This window comes from Pocillopora verrucosa, chromosome 3, assembly GCF_036669915.1.
Source record: "Pocillopora verrucosa isolate sample1 chromosome 3, ASM3666991v2, whole genome shotgun sequence".
In the NCBI taxonomy this organism is placed as follows: domain Eukaryota; kingdom Metazoa; phylum Cnidaria; class Anthozoa; order Scleractinia; family Pocilloporidae; genus Pocillopora; species Pocillopora verrucosa.
This window is the reverse complement of record NC_089314.1, coordinates 10,956,082-10,979,686: the sequence shown is the minus strand read 5'-3', so window position 1 is coordinate 10,979,686 and position 23,605 is coordinate 10,956,082. Positions and strand designations below refer to the sequence as shown.

At 38.6% G+C, this 23,605-nt stretch overlaps 2 protein-coding genes across 4 annotated transcripts; one reads left to right on the top strand and one right to left on the bottom strand.

Annotated features, from left to right (window-relative positions):
• Positions 1 to 141: 141 nt before the first annotated feature.
• Positions 142 to 11,519, top strand: LOC131797979 (adhesion G-protein coupled receptor D1-like). Its single transcript, XM_059115641.2, has 13 exons — positions 142 to 234; positions 2,528 to 2,815; positions 3,037 to 3,092; positions 3,839 to 4,105; positions 4,293 to 4,448; positions 4,984 to 5,238; positions 5,836 to 6,000; positions 6,218 to 6,433; positions 7,499 to 7,658; positions 7,743 to 7,879; positions 8,698 to 8,967; positions 9,512 to 9,629; positions 10,781 to 11,519. Exons 1-13 carry the CDS (start codon positions 186 to 188, stop codon positions 10,903 to 10,905), a joined length of 2,262 nt encoding a protein of 753 aa, XP_058971624.2. The 5' UTR covers positions 142 to 185; the 3' UTR covers positions 10,906 to 11,519.
• A 419-nt stretch (positions 11,520 to 11,938) lies between these two features.
• LOC131797926 (APOBEC1 complementation factor-like) lies at positions 11,939 to 23,292 on the bottom strand. Of its 3 annotated transcripts, none has more exons than XM_059115589.2 (9): positions 22,514 to 23,291; positions 21,887 to 22,055; positions 18,559 to 18,778; positions 17,450 to 17,648; positions 16,910 to 16,999; positions 16,586 to 16,684; positions 15,869 to 15,986; positions 15,694 to 15,786; positions 11,939 to 14,849 (listed from the first exon to the last, which is right to left on the bottom strand). In XM_059115589.2, exons 1-9 carry the CDS (start codon positions 23,261 to 23,263, stop codon positions 14,602 to 14,604), a joined length of 1,986 nt encoding a protein of 661 aa, XP_058971572.1. In that variant the 5' UTR covers positions 23,264 to 23,291; the 3' UTR covers positions 11,939 to 14,601. The 3 variants fall into 3 exon arrangements, with proteins under 3 accessions (XP_058971572.1, XP_058971573.1, XP_058971574.1); XM_059115591.2 differs by having other exon boundaries at positions 14,661 to 14,849; positions 15,859 to 15,986; positions 22,514 to 23,292; XM_059115590.2 differs by lacking the exon at positions 16,910 to 16,999.
• Positions 23,293 to 23,605: the final 313 nt, after the last annotated feature.

The following is a 23,605-nucleotide window of genomic DNA, read 5'->3' as shown; positions in this document are numbered from 1 at the left end:
ATGAAGTTTAAGACGTCTTAGGAGCATCAAGTGTTTGATTTAATGTGACAGGTAGGTTCAATATTTTATCAAAAGAGCCTCTTTATTTACAGAATGAGCATATGTTTTTATTTCGATAATGCATCCTGTCCTTCAGACAGCTTAAAAGAGTTAGGATAACGCGTGGAAATTCTCACACTTCGAAGATGCAGATTTTAGCACTGTTCATGCTAGTATCCACACTGCAACATCAAGGTAATTTGTTTCATTCACTGTTAGCATAGTTCAGTTCGTACTGATTTAGCTTTGTGGAAAGGCCACTAAATATGATTTATTCTATATTTTTTGTCAAGGGTTAAATATAAATAGCTTTTAGAGGCCAGGGAGTAGTACAGAATAAAGATTCTCGGGAGTTCTAGTTTGCAGATCGGCAAGTTTTTAATTTTGTAGGTGGAAATATTTGCGTTTCGAGTGGACTTAAATTTCTGCTGCAATAAAACTTCGGCAATGATCTGGTCTGAAGCAAGACATAAACTATGATGTCAACTTGCTATTTTTAAGTTTTCTCCCATATCGAGTTACTTACGAGGCTGCAAGACGTTCAATGAACGCAACTGGAAATTCCAGGTTAATTCATCCGTTTACAAAGAACACGAGTTAACGGTTAACTGGAGCAGGGAGTTTTTTTTACTGAGGACTGACTATGAGTCAGTAGAAACTGTTGCAGCGCTTTGTTTTGCGTTTTGTTTTTTCGGGCGGGGACTTATTTTGTGGAAAGTATCTGTTCATTTATATGTATATATCTAGCTGTCAACCTATATCTATCACAAATAAACAGTTTCCATTCGCTTTGATTAAGGGCTAACGCTCGAAACGTCAGCTTTGAAATTCTTTACGATGGCCAATTTACGTTATCAACTCAGTTGATAACACCAAATTATCTTGTTATAATCTCCCACCGACGCAAAACTTCTCTCTAGAAACTTACCCCCTCTGTTACAAAGAAATATCAACAAAAACTGAAACCCTCAAAAATTGCGACGGCCAATTTACGGTATCAACTCAGTTGATAATACCAAATTACCTAATTTCCATTTTAATCAAAAACCGGCCCGAAGATTGATTAATATCAATTCGTCTTTCTTTTAGAGGAGAAGAATTGATAGAAAGTTGGCCAAGTAACGTTAGGAATCGTCATGTTAGCATATTTACGATTTTCCAGATGAATTTTATTGGTGCATGAATGAAGATTGAAGATAAAGAAAGAAAAGAAATATGACAATCGAAAGAGGAAAGTTCTTGGGAGATTTCAAAACTGTTCTACGCCGATTGCATCGAATTCTACACCTTATATCCAAACAAAGTTTATAAAACTCGGATTTCGTTTTAGGTATCAGTAAATACAAAGCAAAGCCGTTTATTTTTTAGAGACAAAATCCGAATTTGCATTTTAACTTAAAGAATTAGTTTCCGATTTCAGTTGGACTTACGCAGTTCTGACAACCCGGAACATTTTTAGTCCGAGATCACACTCGAATTTAAGACAAGCGATGATTATTTGAAAAGATAATTGTATAAAAAAAAATATGATTCAATTACCGGTGAGTTAGAAGAGCTTGCCCCGCAGCGCAAATGCGATTGGCCCAAAATCATCGCCGAACGCCCTTAATGTTTTGTTGACCGGAAAGTTCTTCTAACTGCCAAGAAACTTGCCGTGGGGCTAATTTAAAAATTAGAAATATTATCATCGCTTTTCATAACACTTCCGGACGATTTTAAGGACCACAAAGGGGGAATATTTGGTAAAAAAGAACTTGTCGCAATGCAAGACCGTGGAGATTCAAGAAAAATTATGACACATTAATGTAGCTTCTACTTTCGCATGGATGAAATAGGTCGTTGTATAGATCTGGTTATCACCTCTTCCACAGTTAGGGAGATTATAAATGCATCAACAGTTAACGGGGCATATATAAAATAAAATATTTTCCTTTTAAAAACCCGGACTGGTGGGAGGCAAACCTGTTGTTTTATTTGCAAATCGAACTCAGGACGGGCAGGAAAAATTTAACCGAGTGATAGGTTCTAACGGTGCTTAGATATCTTCTTGGTCAGTTTTTGTGGGTTAAAACTTTTTCATTGTAAATAACCGAATTCTATAGTTTTAACTGGCTTTTAACGAAAACACAATAGCTTGTTAAGGTGAGCTTGCTACGCGTTTTACCAAACGGGGTCAATTTTAGGTCTGCTCCAAAAAAAAACGAGAATCCCTGTCTTATATCTAGTGTGTTTCAGACGGGTTTGGGGAAACGATCTCTGCTAACACGAATCGGCCTCGAAGCAAAGCAAATCCTTTGGAAATCATCATATAGTCGTTAATCTGTTTCTTACACAACTTCACATGAGAAAACAGTAGAGAACTGGAGATTCTTCAAATGTGAACAATAAATCAAGACGCGCGACGTAACCAGGTAATTCACTAAAAGTTCGCTTGAAACCATCTAAAATACAAATAACCTACTAAAAAAACGACGTTCGATTGTTGCAGTTTTAGGATACTCGCCCCATCGTTTTTACATGCATCTCGTCGTAAACCTTGGCGATCGAGTGGTCCTTTGGTGTACTGACCAAGATTTGAGTGAACTTCAAGGGAGTGTCATCCTAACCTGGGAGAAAAGCCACAAGACCATACCAGCAGATGATCCACGACTGAATACGATAGCAAATGGCACTTTAGAACTCAACAATGTACAAAGAGAGGACGGGGGGATCTACCGTTGCACTGTCAAAGCGGGAGAGTTTCAAAGTATAAACACCACGTACCTTTTCGTCAGAGGTAGGCTTTCGTGGTGCTTTATTGTACAGTGAAGCCTGAATTTGGTGGAGCACTTCTTCCCCTCCCCTCCCCCTCCCCTTCCCCTCCCATCCCCTTCCCCTTCCCCTTCCCCCCTGTTTTCAATCCGACCAGACCTTTTCTTTAACGTCTTAACTTATTCTATTAACACAACTATGGTTTATAGTAAATGAACGACATGAAATTGTTTTCTCTCACGACAGACACTTACAAACATCCCAACCCCACTTCCAATAAGATGTCTCCTCTACAAACACAGGTATGAGTTTTTATGAAGATATGAAGTCTTCTCAGTGATGCCAAAGAACACAGTTGAAATGAAAGAACGCTTATGTCGTCTTAAAAAAAAAGAAACAACGACTACATTCTTGGCTTTGAACATTTAAGGATTTCATATAACATTTCGAAGGTTGACGGTGAAACATGAAATTCTAGAAAAAATATTATCTGAGGCCGGGGAGGCGAAAGTGACCAAAAACTCAACCAACTTGGAGGAGAAAACTCCCTGTTAATGGTTCGAAGCAACACATAAAGACAAATTATTGACTACAGTGGGTCACGATCCCACAACCCTAGAGTTCAAACAAAAAGAAAGCTTAACCTTTAACTCCAAAGAGTGACCAAGACAGAATTTCTCCTTACAATATCAATACAATATCAAGTGGACAAGTGTAGAGAGTAAAGAAAAATTATCAATTTGGGGATTACTAGTTGATCCAGTATTAAATTCTCCGACTTAACATCATAATAATTGTATGGCAGACGGTCAGGAGAATTACTAATGAGACCTTGGGAATGAAAGTAACGTGACTTTGAATATATTAGAAAGTTGCTCGGAAGGTATTCATTGGGAGGTTCTTCTTTCGTTTGTAAGCGGTTTTTTTTTTACATTTTCCCTTACACTCTCAATTGGAGAGTGGTCAATTACTGTGGTAGTTAAAACACTTCATATTTTAACTTAACAATACACTGGAAGCTTCACTTGCTGAGTACACTTCTCACCAGATTGAGGCTATGTTGAGTGGTAACCACTCCATCGACGTAACCACGGTCATTACACAATTTGTCACCTTGACAAGGCCTGGAAACGAGCAAAGACTCAACGCAAAAGAACTGTCTAAATCCGTGGACATACTTGAACTACTGGTAACATACAATTCCCTGCAAAACAACGGGGCTTTTACCAAACCCGCTGACCGACGGAACATCTTGGTGGCAGGGAGCAATTTACTGGACGAAGAGAATACTCAAACATGGCTACAAATACAAAGGGTATTGAGACCAAAGATAGATGATGTCACTTTTAGTGGTCTAGACAAGCTCCTTCGCCCCGTTTAAATGTTTATCCGTCTTTTATCGACAAAGTTTTGTTGCCTCGATTTGAATCTAGGTGTGACGTCACCGATGGCGTCAGAGTTTCCTTTCTATCAACATGGATATCTGATTTTTTTCTCTCTAGAATCACGAAAACGTCACCGATGTTCTTTTAGAAACAATGGATGAGTTTGCCTCTCAAATAAGCAGTCAGCTGGGCAGTTCAATCAATTCCACTTCATTTGTCCTCTCATCAAGAAACATCGGCATCAGAGTCGATCGAGTTGACACAATCCAAATGGTTAGTCTCCCAAGTCTCACTCATAGAGCGTTACTATTATTGGGACATGACCAACCAGACCGGTTGATATTTAGCTACACAGGAAATTTCAATTAGCACCCAAAATGTCAAAAAGCATCCTTTACTTCACAATCTTGCACATAAGAAAACATAACAATTTTCTCGCGTGATTTGAATTGTAACGTTTCGGTCCCTTTTCTTTCTTCCCTCTTTTTTCGTCTCTATAAGCTCCGCTGACAATTTTCTTTCTTCCATCTTGTGGTTGCACTCTCTAAATGCACTAATCCAAAAGAATAAGATTTGTAGTGTCTCACTCCTCTCCCAGAGGAGTTTATCCGTAAGCCTAGATTTCGAGTACTAGGGCCCAGTTTTCCGGAGCCGGGGACCGCAAGGGCTGATCATGCAACACAGAATAACCTTGAAACTTCACGCGATGATTGATTGCATGCATAATAGCGTCCAAAATTAACACCATTTCCTTTTCAGCAACTCGGTTAAGTGAGTAAACTCACTTGACTTTCGACTTATTTCTCAGCTCGCCGTCGATTTCTCCCAATATGGGGCATCCGTCCTGTTTCCTGGTTCAGTGTTCGCCAATAGTTCCACAAACATAGTAGCAGTCGTTGCCTACAATTCACTGCACAATTTTTTCAGACTTGAAAGAGAGGCATCCGATAATGAACAGGAAAAAAGGCCAGAGACCTCGAGAATCATTTCCGCTAAAATCATCCCTCATCCAACGAGTCCTCTGAGAGTACCATTCAAACTGGTTTTTGATCACAACAACAAGGTGTAAGAAAGTTATATCAGTTAGTTAGTCCATGTTGTTAACAGTTGTTGTCAACGTGATGTTGCCTGTGCAGTCCTTTGATTGGATTGTAACAAATACTCTGTTGTTTTTTAACAATATATTTTACTTGTAATCACTTCTTTAATTTAATTGTGAGCACATTCCTTTACAGTAATTTAGACCCCACAAAAATTTTAAGTGTCTCGGGGGCACGGTTCAGAAAAAGCGTCCAAGCTTGAATTTTGCAAGCATCTTTTCCTGCAAGTTCTTTTCGAGTGGTTCACTTGCGAGGATTATTTTCTTATTTTACGTTATGTTTCTTCGTCTACTTCACTTTTATCCCTCAATGGCAATCGGAGAAACACTGACCTCTTTGAAATAAATCGAAAGCCAGTCAAACCATTATTGGTTGTAAACTAAGGAAAAAGACATTTAGGCTGCATTATTGTATTTCTTAACAGCGGTTGTTCGAAGAAAGGATAAAGCGTTCCTTAATAAACATTTCACGCCTCCAAAAAACCCAGTGTGGGGTTTTCTTAACTATCGACAATTTTGTGGTTTAGTATACGATCGTATTACCTTGTTTTTACCGTGCAGGGCGGTCATTTGATTGGACAATGCGTCTTCTGGGAGATCGGCCAGTCGCACCGAACGTGGCAAACACGTGGATGCGTGCGCGTGGATAATGAGTCAAACGCGCGTTCAACCACGTGTGAATGTGACCACCTGACGATTTTTTCAGTTTTGTTGAACAACGAGCCGGTAAGAAGTACTGAAATTTCTTTCTATCTCGGACAAAATTACATTGCCTCATACTTCTTTATATTGCCAAGACATGCGAGATAAAAAGGCTTTTCTTTCTTTAAAAGGAAAACGCTCCAGTCATTTTCTTAGACCCCAAGAAAATCTATGTTTTAGGTCACAAAATATTTTTTTGATTTTATCGGGCATAACAGGACCTTTCATTTTCGTTTTTTAGATAGATGGCGGTGAGCAGCATCAACCTTACTTAGGGTATATTTCCACAACAGGCTGCGCGTGCTCTCTGCTGTTTCTTCTGCTGACCTTTGCCGTGATCGTATTGTACTGGAAACGAGTAAAGAGCGCCCGCACTATAATTTTATTGAACCTGTGTGTAGCTATTGCTGCCTCCTGTCTTTTTATTATCCTAGCTGATCACGCACGAAGGCCTAAGGTAACAAACTGGAACCTACTTCCTAGTGACATTCATCAAGGATACTGTGCAATTTTGATGGATTAGTGATAATAAGCTGTAAACGCATTTTTATTGGATCTTACTTATGTTCTATTGGAAGACAAACACATTGTTTACATCACCGCAACAAAATTTTGCTGGTTATTATATAAAACGAATAGATTTCTTGTTGCCGTGGGTCCGTACAGTAATTGTTTACAGAAGATTTTAAAATGTGCGTGAAATGAAAATTTGTATGAAAAGAACATCTTTCTTGTTCTCCAAACTTTGCGCCTGATTCAGATCCAAATGAACGAGCACTGCCGCAGGTAATTACTGTTAAACGGCTTGGCTTCCATGTAGTTCTGATCACCCTGGTCTCACCAAATAATATCCACTTAATCGAGAGGCGGTGACCACATCCACAATAGACAAAACAATCAGCAAAGCCCTGATCGTCTGAGTAGAAACCAGCACAACCAACGCACCGGCAATAAATTTGAGTTTAATTTCCTGACAACTCGACCGAACTCTTCTATTTACGCGCCATTGCCAGTGGTTTCTAAGTAAAGTATTACGAACATAATACATCAAGAACGGAACCACTACTTACAAAACTGGAAGTAACATAGGAAATACTGATAACAAGAATGTGTGTAACATAGGCAATACTAATAACATCCTACTTCACAGTCGTCCGATTTTGTTAATCACTCGTATGATTACAGACCGAATTGGACTCCACTCTGTCCTATTACCAATATAAATACGGGACACTCGACGAAAGGGCAATTTACCTGAAGATTTTGGGATACGGCTGACATAAGAACGTACTTGCGATTAAATTTCAACTCGAGCTCACACCCTTTTTATTTTCATGATCCACGCTCAAGTTAAACTTATATGAATAACCGCGCGGACTGGGGCTAGGAGGGGGATTGGTTTCTACACCCAGGTTGTGCTCAATTCTGAATTTTTGCTCGCTAGATCGTGCGGCCCACTTTATGCGGTCGGGAAATTCCACATCATTTGAAAACCAGACCTAATGATGCTTTCTCGCTTTAGGTATTATGCACCATCACGGCCACATTTCTCCATTACTTCCTGTTGTCTGTGTTTTCGTGGATGCTGTGTCATGGAGTTATCTTGTACTTCCTAATCATAAAAGTGGAAACTCGAGAAACTCTTGAACCAAAGATGAAATGGCTCTACGCATTAGGATGGGGTAGGAGAAAATAAATTTCATTCCACTACTTGTAACTACGGTCAAGTGTCGCCTCACTTTTTCCAAATTTTATTATTGTTCCAGGCTCCCCTCTATCAATAGTCGCTGTTTCTCTCATAGTTACTGGTACTGAAGTTAACGCAGCGAATAATTGCTGGCTGACTACGAAGCACGGAGTCATTTATTGGGCGTTTGCCGCTCCAGTCGCAACAGTTATAACTGTGAGTACACTCTTTCAATTAATGGCCGTCAGGTACGCGGTCAATTTGTTTGGACGCGAACTAGAAAATATTGGTCAGATATGAACATGGTGAAGTAGAAACTTATTTTCAAATCTAGAGGAATAATGTAAAACGACAAACTATCTCTTCTGAAATGAATAGTGTATTATTATCGATTGAGTTAGGTCGGACTTGATAGGAAATATATAGGGGTCCTTACGGTTCATCTGATGATGTTTCTTGTAAAGTCCCAGTCCAAAGCTAAATAATGACAATAGTAACACTATGAAAATAACACCCATAGCACCCACAACCATTAGCTCATAGCGCTTTACAACACTTTGCTGGGGACTTTGTCCAGGTTGCATTGACCATGGCCTCCATTTCGTAATCAAGACCAGAATACCACGCGGGAGTTCGAAGCTCTACAACCTAAGCTACGTAGGCAGGGAAAATTCTGGTAGAAAAAAAAATTAAACTAAGAGATGGGATAATGGAAAATATTTTCAAGGAAAGTTTAGCAGCGAGCGTCGACGAAAGTGTTCGAGCCAATTTTCTTGACTCCCTTTCAATTAAATCCAACGCATCCACGCCATCTCTTGAGTATATTTTCCTCTCAAATAGGCTTTTCGCATTTGTTTTTACTGAAGTATGTGCTGTTAGTGTTATCTTTGGCTGAAAAAAATGTCTCCCTGATTTAACCACGACATTAATGATCTTGCTTACCTTTTTTTATTGAGATTTTAAAATCAAAAAAAGAAATTTATTCGATAAAACAAATATCTTATATTCCTTGCTATGTTTTTTCCCTTTTTCAGATCAATTCAATCTTGTTAATTTTCTTGCTGCGCCAAATAAACAGAGCTGCACAATTTAAAGCCAGCATGTCACGTGCCAGGCCATGCGCCAAGCAGGTGAAGGCCTGGTTACGACGAACTGCAATGCTGCTGCCAGTCCTGGGAGTCACGTGGTTATTTGGCTTTTTGACGTTCATTTCCTCTACAGTTGTGTTTCATTATCTGTTCACCATCTTGAACTCACTTCAGGGATTTTTCATATTCGTCACTTTTTGCATTCTAGATGATGCAGTAAGTCTTTTGTGATTGTTTTAAGTGGTATATTTTTGGTTTTTCTTGGGTACTAAATTTAACGAGTTGTTCTTAATTCTTGTCGTATTAAACTCTTAATTTGTTTGCTATTTTATAAATCTGCTTAAGATATATGCCTCTACATTAGATATCTTAAGGGAAGATTTAAAATCATCTTGACTGACCGCATGGAATAACGAATACGTCTTTTTCCTGTAGAGGTGCAGGGAAACTGTTGTCCCCAGCAACTACAAAGTTATCGGTTCACAGAAGGGAGAACTTTGTTTCGGTGGGGGTAGAGTGGGGTACAAATCCTTCGAAACATTTCTCCCTTTCCTCTTATTCAGTGTTGGTAACGAGAAATTTGGACCACCTTTGTATCTTTGGGAGATGTCCTTTTTTACTTGTGGATATACGAAGCATATGATGGAGTTATATTGGGAGTCCATTTGTAAATTTCGTGGCGTTAGCGCCCCCTTATGAGTCTAAGGAGAGAATGCATCTCATCAAAGATACCAAACCGATTGTTAATCTCTTCTTCCAGGTTAAGGAGACCTTAATTGGTACATTATGTAAGCGGAACGCCGTGTCGTCTAAAGAACAGTCAACGTTGAACTCCAAGAACGCTGTGCGAAGCATCTCTGTCACACGAATTCAAACAGGTGACGAAGTATAAGAATGCATTTTAATTTAGTATTGATTGCGCTGAAGACCAAAAAAAAATCACAATGGCCAATCAAAACGAGGCAAGTATGGCAAGGGACACGGTCAAGAAGAATTCAAGGTAAAACTAAGAAAATTTCCTGAAGCGCGAGAAAATGCACGTGAACAGGTCGCGATTCGCGGTTTATCTGATTGGTCTATTAAAAGGGTGACGCGAGTCGTCTGGAGCTAATCACAGAGCGAAAGAAAACATTGACAAAGCTGAAACTAAAATTTTGAAGAGTTTCAGATAAATTGCCGTTTTGTGCGTAAATGGAACAGAGTAAAAATAATTTTCAAACACCTAAATTCAATTTTTTTAGTTCACAAACATGTTTCAGTCGACACTCCTGTGTCGTCTTCAGTTAAAAGTGTTTGTTGTACAACTTGATTTAACTCAACAGATGCGTCCCAACGATTTCGTTCGCTAGACGACGTCACAAAGAAACTTCATGGCGCACTACATATGATCGACATCATCATCAAGACTAACGACGTCAGAAATATTTACAACGTCATGAACTTAACGACGTCATAATTACTGTTTTTATAAGGGTCATTGATGACAGTTTATAGGATCAACAATACACGGGTTCGTTTCCATGGAGACCATAAGAGACTCTTTTCCCATCCCTTTTTTTTTTCCAGCGTATTTCAAATTTAATATTCTGCACGTAATTTTGTGACGTAACTGATATTGGGCAACCATTAAGAAAAATTCAAGTTGAACACGAAGATTTGCCACTGAAGATAACGTAGATATGTCGGAACATTCGTTTGGTCGCATTTTTGGAATTACACTTCTGCACAGGACACTCGTGACAGTGCTGATCCTGGCATTTTCCAAACCGGGCGACATACATTGTTTCATGAAATAGCCGAGTAATCTAGGAGATCTGTTGTTCAATTTCTCGCAGGGTTTCAGGACTCAGACTTTTTTTTTCTTATGCGCCTGCGAAAATTTTTAACATATTCCTTTATTACTGAAACTTTTTTTCATTAAGGCCTGCGAAGATCGCTATAGTTAAAATTTTTTTCTGTTTTTGTGTTACACCAGTTTATTGGTTGACTTCATCGTCTTTTTGTTTCCATATTCCATTATTTTTTACAGTTCAAAATGCAAGAACTACAGCTGCAAATCAACGCGGAGGAACATACAACTTTTCCAGCGATACTGAGCAATCGAAAGTATCAGGACCAAAAATGCAGACATGGATTGTAGCTGATATAAAATGAGATGACTGATTCTGTGAGAGAGAAATTTAAAGAGGCCCAGCTATCAAGGTTGCCTATGGCGTTACCCCGTCGTTTGATCACGGCAGCCGTTTTAGTCTTAGATCCTGATAATAGGAGAAAATGAGTGAGAATGATTTTTTCCCCTACGATCATGATATTAGTACTTTTTTGGAACATTTTTTAAACATAATTTTTGTTATTATGTATTCTTAGAGCTACGAGGCTGGCTAAAACAATCAAATACTGAAATATTAGACTAGGTGATTGTAGAGTAAGGGGCCACTAAGCCCGACAAGACCTAAGGGTAAAATGTTTGTTCTTACTCTACGCCCAGCCACTCTTATGCAGATACGTTCGGCCAACGAGTCAGGACAAAGGAGCAAAACAAAATACAGCAGAAGCGTGTGAACACTGAGAACAATGTTCGCGCGCGGCAAAAGGCACTGGGAACGAGGCAAGCGCGCGCCGAGATGTACTCATTATGACCGCACAATCATAACCCTAAGATTAACATGTCCGACGAGTTGAGTCATCAAACTTACAGTGGCTCACTTTTACATAAGATCACCTCATAATTGCAGGTTCCTGGGAAGTGAGGGCACCAAGTGAACTGAAATGGCAAGTTTACAATAACTGTGTTTACCTACTTCTTCCCTTTAGTCTTGAAAATTAGATACATCATTGGTAAGGCGATTGTCAATTGCTTGTTTCCTTTGTTTATTTTCTTCCTGCTACGACGCCCTCTTCCTCAGCTTTATCTTATGAAAGCCAGCGTTTTCGTATTTTTAAAGTAACCACACGGATGAAATTTTCCTAAGGTGCTGACAAGCAGAATTTGTTTAACAATCTAGAGTTTCTATCGTTGGTGATCATTTTCTTTCTTCTCGTGACCTCTCTGTGTGATTTTGTGGGGTGATATTGTAAGGAGAAATTAGATGCTGGTCACTCTCGGGGGTTAAGGGTTAAATAATAGTATAAACTACATATCAACCACTTCAGCGAGTTTGACACGTCAATCAGTGCAGACCAAAAATACACGGTACCATATGTAGAATTTTATTAGTGGCTTATTGTACCGTCATTTGCTCTCTAATTGTACTACATTAATAACTATTTCTCTACGTATTACTCATGATCTGTTTTAATTTCATTCAACTTCCCAATCCTGCAGTGAAATAACTCTAGCCTTGGTGGCAATTATTGTTGACATCACTCGCCAAGCTTCTCTAGAGCAGCTAACTCAGTTATTCATCTGCCCTCCCATGAAGGTTGCCTTCCTAAATGCATACTCATCAGAGTGGAGCGAAACTCACAAATCCCTGACGGTGCGAAAAAAAAAAGCACAACTGACAAAATGAAACATGAAAAGAATCGTAAGGAAAAAAAGATATCTTTCTGGAAGCTGAAACCTTAAGGACAAAAAAGAAATTGGGCATGTAGAGCAACAAGTTACGACGGAAATAAAACTAGTTCAGTAACATTAAATTTCACTACTGAAGTTCCAGACTAAAGGCTAGGGTCCACGTAACATAAAAAGGGAACTGCCTTTTGGAATGAAAGCCTCGGTGGTTTAAAAAACATGGACAATAATAATTGAACTAGACTTGAAAAAAAAAAAAAATTACAAACTAACAAAACTACAGGAAAAAAAATTTGGTGTGAGTTTCTCCTCTCTTATCAAGTACTCGCCCTCTTCCCATCAAATTTACTTCCTAACATTAACTCATATCAAGAAATCAAGCGTTATATCACCTGATTGATAGAATAAACGTACTACTCACTATCCTACGCTACATCGTACGAAAATCAGGCTCAGTGATTCGGCACCGCTTGGAAAATTGTAAATAGACCAGCATGTGTTGGTTTTTTTAATGGAACTTGAATTTGTCACGCGAAATAAAGCTTTTATACTTCCCAATTCCGATCTTATCTCTGGTGAATTTTATCGCCGATTTCCTTCAGCAATATCAGAATAATCGTCCTATAAACAAAGTAAATTTGACACCAGAATCGATCAACCCTTGCAATCTCGAAGAACAAGAGGGTCTCAGAAGGCTCGAAAAAATCTTTCAATTTAACTTTTCTTTCAGCAACTGACTAAGAAACTAACCGCTTTTGTTGCCCTCTGTCGAGTGATCCGGGCTACATTGACAGCGAATTTAAGATCCGTACGTGTTTAACCTGGGCTGCTAGCGTCGAGTTCTTCGTAATTAGGATCTACACTCGATTTCCTTGAGCCCTCCTTTTCACCTCTTGTTCAGAATCAAGGAAGCTCCAAGCGGATTAAGATAAGATATGATTCGTTCGTTCGTTCAACTGTACACGAAATGACAGGGTACCTTGAAGTGAAAATATACAGTGCTTTGATGAACGATACATTGTGTAAAATTGTACACAATATTGTGCTAGAGTGTTGTCCGTCATTTCTCTCACGACAGGATTGGATTTCAAATCATATTCTATGAATACTTTCAGTTTGCCTACACCTTTAAATTCATCGCTTACACTCCGACAGAAAGCTTCAAACGACCGTCATTTTAACAGAATAAAGATCTCAACAGTTACAGGCCTCAAAAATTTTTAATTTCACTTTTAACTCGGACAAGAGCACTCGCACAATATCCCTGCAGTATGTGGCAACATGTGTGGCAGAATAGTTTTAGTATTTACACCAGCTATCTGACAGGCAATTTTAGTTCCATATAATAATAACCAACAACGAGCCTTGCGTTTGTCTATAAATATCTGAGTTTCTCTAACAAAAATATAAACTAAAATTTTTCTTTCTTTTTCTTTCTCTCTCTCTCTCTCTCTCTCTCTCTTTCTGTTCTTGAAACGACTTAAAATGGATATGGAAATAAGACAATAAAATAGCAAACAGGACGCAAGTACGAATAAATTTATAATATTGAAATACGTTTTGTTTAACTCTTGGAAATTCTTAAAATTCTGTAAAACCATGATCTTGAGCAATGCAAAAGCACTTTTTTACAAAACAGATCATAAAGCTAGTAATAATCAGACAAAATAATAAGCTGACATAGCTGTTTTTTTTACTGTAAACAGCTTCAATTTGATTCCAACATACTACTACCGATTCGCCCCAAGATGACAAAAAAAAGACCTGATCACATTAACCTACAGGAAACATTCTACGTGTACATATGACATAACATCAGCAAAGAAGAACATAACATTACCAATAAAGTTTAAAAACTGTAAACCACTGAAATATTTCTGGAACATTTCTTGTGCCATGACCAATCACATTTGCGATCATTACACAAAAGGAAACCCAAAACCATACACTATTTACAGTTTTGTAATCTTGTGTCTGGTTGGCTTGTTAATCTTGAAATGAGAGCAACCCAGAAATATTCCTGGCGTTCCCAGTTTTTTAACTTGACATTTAGCCATACACATTGTTCAAAGAACAAATTCATGCCTCCACCTACTACCATTTAGGCAAAGACAAAAGATGCACAAGATACATCTAGCTTCCAAACCAGACCAAGAATCACGTTCTGGAGAATGCAACCCATTGCAGAGAAAACAAAATGCCTCTTGATCTCTCATATGATCAGACACTTAACTGACCCAAAATTCTTAGAATTATTGACAAAGTACATGTATCCTGTGCATATTTTGCTTCCTAATAACATATACGTGATTATTTATCTTAACAAATTTAAGCACCTAGTACTGTGGGTAAATGTTTTGCGGATAGCCTCCTTGTTCACTGGTTGGGTATCCATCATAACCTCCATACATTCCTCCATCTTGAGTAGGAGGTACCCCTCCCGGCCATGACCCCTGCATCTTGGCAACGACTGCTGGCGGTGCCACACTGGTAGGGGCATTACTGATGGGTACATAGCCAGAAGGATAAGAACCTCCATCTACGCTACTGATTGGACGGCCAGAATTCGGGAGGCTGTATGCCCCTGTGAGAAGCCAAATTTACAACAAAAAAGCCTTTGAAATCAAATCCTCTCACATGTAACAATTAACAGAGCAGTCACCTCCAATATTAACAGCAAATAAGAGAAACTGATGAATATCTTTTGCCAGCTCTGTGATGTGAAACTAAGGTTAAACCCTTTAACTCTCAGAAATGATCAACATGTACCTTCTCCTTGTAATATCCTTAATTTTTCTTGTAAAAAGGTACTGAGAATACTCAACTTTATCAAGTAGAAGTTGTTATCTTGACCTAACACCAAATACCCCCAACTAATTTACAAGAAAATGTGTAGCAGTTTGTGGAGAGAATTATCAATCAACTCTTCGGAGGTAAAGGGTTCACAAATGTATGCTAGTCTAGTTTAGGATGTTCTGCGGCCATATCCTCTTGATAGTTCACTGAACATTTCACAAAAGAAGATGATGACAGGAAAAGGTTTTTTTTTTTTTCACAAGGTTACTTCGGTAACTGCATCCTGAACCACAACGGTCTCCTATCTTGAATTAATGACTTCAGGTTGGAAATTTAAGAACATTAGAGTAAAAACAAGATGTTGAAAGTTATTTCTCTTTTTCAAGCACCAACATTTTTAAATCTGGACTGAAAACAATTAGGAGAATTCAACAGCATTTAAGATCCCAAACATCAAAGATCCAATCTAAAGATCTGATCCCAAGATCTGATCCACAGGCCTTGACTTTGCATTTGAGGATGATGGCTGCAGCAAAATATATTTTGAGAGGTACTTAGGGAAAAAACAACACTGCCCTTCACATCATAACATGACTGTAATTTAATTTCCTAAAAGGTATCTAACCACAAACCTGGGGGTAAAGGACGGGCTGCATACGCTGCTGTAGACGGAACTGGGGTTCCAGTAGTGGGTGGGATATCCGTTGCTGCTGTGGTAGTCACCACTGAAATACAACATTGGAGAGATTCAGGGAGGGGCTGAAAAAATATGTATCCATGGACTTGATATTTATTACCTAGACATACCCTCAATTGGCACACCAAGCTGCTGAAGTGTGTACTCAGCAGCATAGCTCTTGGCCTCTTCTACTGTGCGGCACAGCTTAGGGGGCTGATATTGAGTAGCCAATCCTGGAATGGATACCTTAAAAGAAAATTAACAAGGATTAACAGTAATTAGAAATCAATTGAGTTTTTGCAGGCTAATAAAAATGCCTTCTAGTTTGCACTGCTGGTGTCGATTCCGTTCAATTTGATGACATGAAAGTAACTGGGAAATGGTGTGGAAATTTTTGATAATTGAATTGCACCCTCTGCCATCACTTTCGACGATCACACTGAAACTGTCGCTCACTCACTTTGGAGCTGCCAAATAAACATTGTAATTTGGTTTTTATCACCTGTGTTGGCAAGGTAAATTGGCTGCTACTCCCATCAACACAGCTTCTTTAGAAACGTATTACCCTCTCATTCATTTATCAAGAAAGCACTTTGTCAAAGATAGCAAATCTTTGAGTTGTCCATAAGTCATGATGTAGTGAGGTAGTCCCTTATGACTTAAGCAGGAAAAGTGAGGATTATTTTTGGAGCTATGGAAAGATGCTCTGTGATAGGTTATGACTTAGGCTTAAGTAACAAGTAGTATGAAAACACAAACAAAAAGCCAAACTGATGTTGATTGAGCCTTGATTCTTCACAAAATGTACTTGCAAATTCCTTTCAATCACTTAAGCCTTTTCTAACCTTGTGAAGGAAAAGCTGGATGTCCTGTGGTCCCACAGTACTGTGCAATGTGTACACAGGGCTACCCCACTGGTTCTTCTGACACACATCTTCTAGAACCTTTGATCAAGTAAACAAATTTACATTAATAACCATCCGATTGACCAAGTTTAGCCTGTCCAATTATGTTCAGTTAATTCAATCAGTAAAAGCTTCACACAATGGGAAATAAATTGATGTTTGATCTTTTTTTCGTAACCAACCAGTTGCACTCCTTTCCCTCTTTTTTTTCCTTTAAACAATGAAGGAGATATCTACAAAAAATGACAATGTGAAGCTTCCCACCTGAGCTGGTGATTTCAGGGCATGTGGCTTCAATGTCATGGGGTTAGTGGGTGTCAACTCCATTCCCGGCACCAGATCAAACATACGTTCCTACATTCAAAAAGTCCAATTTTCAAAGTTGAAACTCAAACTCTTACACATGGCACGTATGTAATCTATGGTTGTGTATTGACTGGTCCTCGAAAAATATAACTTCAGTGTAAAAATCTTTTTGATACTTACTGATTTTTAATATTGGAGTGATATTGTTTACAGATTTTACTATTCGGCTTTTCAACAAATATTATTAAACAAATCAGTACTGGTAAGGATGAAGACCATTTCCTAAAAAAATTTTCATCTGTAAATTTGTACAACTGAGGCAAGACTTTTCAAATCCTAAATTCTGACATAGCCCCTTTAAACTTACCAAGGAGAAATAGGAGGCATCAATCACACTGAGTTTGACTTTTAGTGAAAGATAAGCACACCATCAATTAGCTAGCAACTTCCACATTTATAACTAGAACCGTATGGAATAAATACCAAATTGTTACAAACCTCCTGTCTTCCTCCTCGTTTGTTGTAACCATCTCCATACCAGCCTCCTCGCACTGCTGGGTAGTAGCTCCTAAAACCATTGAATGAATATCCACCTGGAGAAGGTAAATACACTCCCTTATTTCCTGCTGCCCTGCTACCAGCAGCTGAACGTCCTCGTCCTCTTGCTCTTACCATTCCAAAAGGAGGCCTCACACCTCTGGACAGAGAAAATAAATTTAAACAAAAATAAAGGAAGGCCATAATGTCACAACTTTCACCACTTTTGTGTTTATGATTTTCACATTGCCACTCAAAAATACAATCTCCGATAAATCGTCTACATTAAAACATTTCATGCAATATTTATTGTCCACCAGTTAGTTTTTTCTCCCTTAGAGAAGACAAGTCTATGACCTAATGGAAGGTTGATAAAATTAAGAATGAAAGAAAAAGTTGATTCCATAATTTAAAGTATTTAAACAAATTCCATACTGCTTTAGTTTTGCTGATTCACTTTGCTTTAATAACCTACAGTAAAACCTCCACCTCTTCTCCATCTGTCCAAAATTAACCTACCACTGGTGACTTGGCACTTGTACACAATAGCACCTGAGTCACTTTGCTCCGATTAATTATTTGGAGTGTTCATTGGCTCCTTGTTGGATTTTCATCCTGATTGGCTATTAATATCTTTATAGTTTGACGATACTGCAACACTCTTTTCATTCGCTTGTAAACCACAACAAAACCTTTCAGCCATTTTCAAACACACGCATCTCTCTCTCCTTTTTGAAGCCTATCCCATAAGACCACTGGTGACTTGGCACATGTATAAAACAGCACCTGAGTCACTTTGCTACGATTAACTCGGAGTGTTCATTGGCTCCTTGTTAGATTTCTGCCCTGATTGGCTATTTATATCTTTATACTTTGACGATACTGCAACACTCTTTCATTTGCTTGTAAGCCACAACAACACCCTTCAGCCATTTTCAAACACACACATCCCTCTCTCCTTTTTTAAGCCAATCCTATCTCACAGGCAACCACAGGCGGCCCAACAAATGAGTACCATGAAAATGCAACAACAAGTATAAGATGAGAACCCAAAGATGTAAAACTCCTACCCCACTCCTGTTGTCATGGGAGCTCCATACATAAAGTACTGACTGCCATAAGCTGGGAAACCATATCCAGGTACCGTGCTTGCCGAGTACTCATATGGAGCTAAGCTGGGGTATGTTGTTGCCGTCATGATTGCTTTTGCTGCTGCTTTGGCTTGGCGATGGTCCTTATCCACAGGCTTGGCAAGGGTTACTTCAATTTCATTTCCATCCAATTCTTCACCTAACACAAACAAACAACATTGTTAGACCCCTGCTCACTTCACACTACTCTAAACTTGCAGAGAGTGCAATCATGGCCTCATACATGCTGAACCCAAAGACATGTTGAAATTTGTATAGGTAATAAAATGATTTCAAGTACAATTTGGAGTTAACAAGCACAAGTAAATTGTGTGAGCCCATAGGGCAAGTGCAATTTTTAGCCTTTGTAAAATTTACAAGTGCTTATTACACCAAACTGCAAGAGAAATCATGTTGTTACTTGTTAATGATTTACATGAAAAAACAACAAAGAAAGGCAAGACAGACATGTGCACTCTTGTGCAACTGTAATTTGCACTTGTATTACAACTTTGTACTTGTGTTATATAAGAATGCACTCATCTTCACCCAATCAGAAGCATGTAATTTTTTCATGTACATTATTATCATTGATATTCAATAACAATCCCCTACGTTCAAACATTGTGGAAATAAATAAGGTAGAATGCCACAGGGTTCAAGTACTCAACACTGATATGATACTGTGTTACTCAAATGATCCTTAAAATGAGTTTAAATAAGCAAAATTGTGCAACCTTTTAGCTCCCATGAGTGACCAAGACAGAATTTCTCCATACAATAATTGTAACACATTAATTGTAAGGCAGACGATATAGAGAATATCTACGAGATCTTAGGAGTACAATTGTTTGAACAGGTGTATAGCAAATATATATTACTCCATATTAACCAAACAAAGGTCACAAAATTGGTGACCTACACTGTAAAGTAAGTTGCATATTTTTTCTTATTACTTCCACAACCAAAATGTAGTGCTGCTATGCTGACAAAAAGCCACAGTATTCCCACCATCGTGACAAAATTTTAAAAATGCCCTAGCAAGTGGATTTCAGCCCTCCTCTGTATGTTACAGGGTCAGACTGGAACATTTAATCAAATGAGAAACTCCATATCAAAAGTCAATTTGTATTCATAGTCTCACAATGCACTCAAATTAACCAGCATAAATTTATCTTTTGTGTAGTCCTCCCTGTAAATTCAACCACTACCACTTATGCTTTCTTGATACATAATTGTTCTTGAACAGAAAAATTATGACAATTAGTTCATTCAAAACACAGCAAAAATAGCATATGCAGGAAAAAATTCCTGCAAAATTTCCAAATTCAAAGCAAAACCTATTCGCACTTGATGCAAGATTCCTTCACTCCTTTAACTTTTCATTTAGGACTGAACAATTTTTAAAGAGTAACAATTGTCTTCAAAATCCTTCACACCCCAACATAAATGTGCACATTCTACACACTATTCTCCAAAGAATTCTTACAGTATTGACAAGGAGAGTTTGTTTAACAATCAGAGTTTCTTCAATTGGTGATCATTTCCCTACTTGCATGACTGTAAAATGTGATTCAGGGGGTGATACTGTGAGGAGAAATTTGATGCCAATCACTCTTTGGGGTCAAAGGATATTGAAGGGAGGTAAAGGGGAAACACAGAGAAAATTGATTTCTTTCCTGAAATAGAATCCAGAAAATAGAAGTTGGAATAATTTGAAATTTTACAAAGAGCAATGAGCATCTGGCAAACAAAAATTATACCAAAGTTTTCAAAAGCAATCCTTCAAAGCTTGCTTACTCAAATAAATTCAACAAAGGATCAATTTCCCCCACTTTAATCAATGTAAAAGTAATTTTCATCCTAGCCATAATATGATATTGTCAAGATAGAGGGATTAAATAAAATTTAACGATAAAAAACTTTCTCATACCTCTGAAATTTATCACAACATCTCAGTAGTGAGCTTATTTCTTAAACACTAGCATCTTCACAAGTTTTTGAAGAGATTAATTTGCTTAATATCTGAATCGTTTACGGTAAGAAACACCAATAATTCCCTAAGTATTTAACGCTACCATTCAGAAAAGTAAGAATGAAGTCCACATATAAAATGCATTTAAACTTGAAAGATTCTGTGTTGCAAAACTTAAATTGATTTTGTTAACTCGAAAATTTTTGAGAAAGAGTTGAAGAAATCTGAGGAAAGACAAACAGCAGATGCAAAAAAATTCTTTAAGATGAAGGGTAAGTGAAAAAATCCTTGAAAACACAAGAAAAAACGAGTGCGCAACAAAGAAAGGAAGTCTATAGCTAGATGTGGATTTTCGCATGGAATTAAATCCACTTAAGGCGACAAGCACGCTTCCGGTAGTCTTGCATATAAGTAGGTCCTTGCTCTCTAGGGACAAAACTGCGTTTTCAAAACTACGAAACATTGGGTACATACGTAATCAAAGTAGAGAAGCAACAAGGATAGTATCGAATACTTTTACATACTAGTACGCGAAAGTGAAAACATTCTAGAAAGAGAATGGTTACATTATGTTCTGCGTTAACTCTCATAACTTCCCACGCCGCCATGCGAGAGGCACAAAGTTGCATCCTTTCGTGTTGGGAGAGAATTGTTTCAACAGATGTTTCAGGGAGTACCAATAAAAATTATCACAAATTGATGTTTCCTTTTTTAAAAGAAAGGTTAGTGATACCGTGCCGACTGAACGGAAAGATCGAAATTTTGGACCTCCAGTTAGAGAAATAACATAAGTATCAAATGACTCAAAAATATAAACAGAGGCACGTTCGAATGTGGAGTATTTAGTTTCACATCACTAGGGTAACTGCGATATAAGGGAAAACGCACGTAGCTAAAAAAAACCTTGCAATTGCTAATAGACAAGTAAGAACTTCATAATCCCCCGCTTTAAGACAGGTTGCAGTGTTTTCTTTGCTGGTATTGAGAAGGAAAAGATCAAGAGCTCGATCGATATAAAACATCGCACGCCGCATTAGCTTCACACGAGAAATTTTTATCCCCCGGGAGACTTTTTTTCACAACAACCGCGAAACAAAAGTTGGGAATTGAAGTGTGAAATTTTACATTAGGCTAAACAATGGAAATAGAAAACAAATGATTCTGGTACACAGAAAGGAAGCGGGTTTTCGTTGACCGACCACGGGGAATGTATTCACAAGCTTCATCAAACCCTCCCCTTACCTGTTGCAAAACTTATCGATCCACAAAACATAAACATGAAACTTTTATTACCGTTCATTGCCTCCAGAGCTGCTCTGGCTTGTTCCTTCGTTCGAAAGTGAATAAAACTGTAATCTTTGATCTTCTTAACTCGTTCAACATCGCCAAATTTGCTGAAAACTTGTTCTATCGTGTCTTCCGTCGTGCTTAATAGGAGATTTCGGGCGTAGAGAACTTTCACCTTAAAAACAAAGCCAAAATGGTACGAATTAAATCGATAGGTCGCGGTTCTATTGAAGTAAAGCGGCCGCTTATAGCTTTGTATTGAATCGCGTTCCCGACATAATCGTCCCGAAACGACAAAAGACAACACAGAGTAACTAATTACTTCAATAGAAAGCTAATGCTTAACAACGACAGACACAAGCTTCGTTGAACAAAGGAACAAGGCTAACACGACATCAACAAATAAACTTCTCTACAGCGCACAAACGCATCACAAAACAAGCACCGACTGTTTTGTTTAGACTCATACTGAAATTACCCAAAACAAATTTCAGGTTCCCCAGCAAACACAAGTAGTTTAGAAAGGAACGTAGAAAACCGGCGACGTCGCGAGAGCCTTTCGAGCGGCGAAGATAGGGGGAGGGGCAACTTTTGGGTAACGATGTAACACAGTAGTAAATATAAATTACAAACCTGATCCATAATTTCTTCGTCAACTTCTTGCTCTGGCTCAGCCCAATCAACGGCGATTTGATGTCCCCAGAGCTGTATTTTACCCGTCATGAGTTTTCTCCTGGCCATAGCAGCGTCGCGATGCGAGCTGTACTCGACGAAAGCAAACCCTCGGTTCTTCGTCTTGTCCTGCGCCGAAGGGTAAACAATTACGTCCACAACGCTTTCTGTAACTTTCATCATTTCGTTCATGATCTCGTCCTTCTTAACCTTCTTGGGAATACCTCCGACAAAAAGCCGACAATTGTCTACCGAGCTACAAACTCCAATACATTTCCCTTTGCGAATTTCGTAATTGTTCAAAGCCTTGACACTTTTCTTGGCGTCTTCCTTGTTAGTGTAAACAACGAAAGCGTATCCGCGATTTTGTCCGTTAAAATCCATCATGAGTCGGACCTCGTAGATTTTGCCAAAAGTTTCAAATACTGGAACCAATTCATCTTCGTACAAATCACGAGGAACTTTGCCTACAAAAACTTCACATCCACGTGGAGGGGGTGGTGCATCCCAACTCGGTGGAGGTCCATATCTTCGTTGCCCGTTGAACTGCCGAATCGGATATTTCGTTCTATTCATGAGCTCTCGAAGAGCTGCTTCTTTAGGCGTTCCAGCAACTCCATCTGTACCTCTATCGGAGCCCTCTTCAATCTTGGACGCCATTTCTTCCCCCATTTGTCGAGAGCTCCGTGTAGCCACTTGGTTGATAGTCATCACGTGTAGTTATAAACTGGTAGATATACGCAAGCGCTCTGTCTAAATACAACCAGTGTCACGTGAGAGCTGACAGGCTTAGTGCGACCCCAATCAAGAGCGAACCAATGACGGAAGAGATCTCTTTTACAAATTAAATGTAATGTAATTTTGTTATTACACAGACCAGTTCTGTTTGTTTGTTCGATAGATTGCGCGCTGGGCCAGCGTCAGTGGAAAGGAGAATGAAAATTGGCTCCGTTTTCGAAAGTGTTAATTTTTGATAAGCAGAGATGTGGTGCGATGCTGTACGCTTCGATCGCGAATTGCTGACGGATTTTAATCTCTTACAAGTACATTGCT

Bases quoted from the DNA above. Each gene is read 5' to 3' on its own strand.
- LOC131797979 (XM_059115641.2), top strand. From the start codon at position 186: ATGCAGATTTTAGCACTGTTCATGCTAGTATCCACACTGCAACATCAA. The intron at 3,093-3,838 runs GTATGAGTTTTT...ACTTCTCACCAG, and splicing joins TGTCTCCTCTACAAACACAG to ATTGAGGCTATGTTGAGTGG. The intron at 6,001-6,217 runs GTAAGAAGTACT...TTCGTTTTTTAG, and splicing joins TTTTGTTGAACAACGAGCCG to ATAGATGGCGGTGAGCAGCA.
- LOC131797926 (XM_059115589.2), bottom strand. From the start codon at position 23,263: ATGACTATCAACCAAGTGGCTACACGGAGCTCTCGACAAATGGGGGAA. The intron at 22,056-22,513 runs GTTTGTAATTTA...TTTGTTTTTAAG, and splicing joins ACGAAGAAATTATGGATCAG to GTGAAAGTTCTCTACGCCCG. The intron at 15,787-15,868 runs GTATGTCTAGGT...GTTGTATTTCAG, and splicing joins GCTTGGTGTGCCAATTGAGG to TGGTGACTACCACAGCAGCA.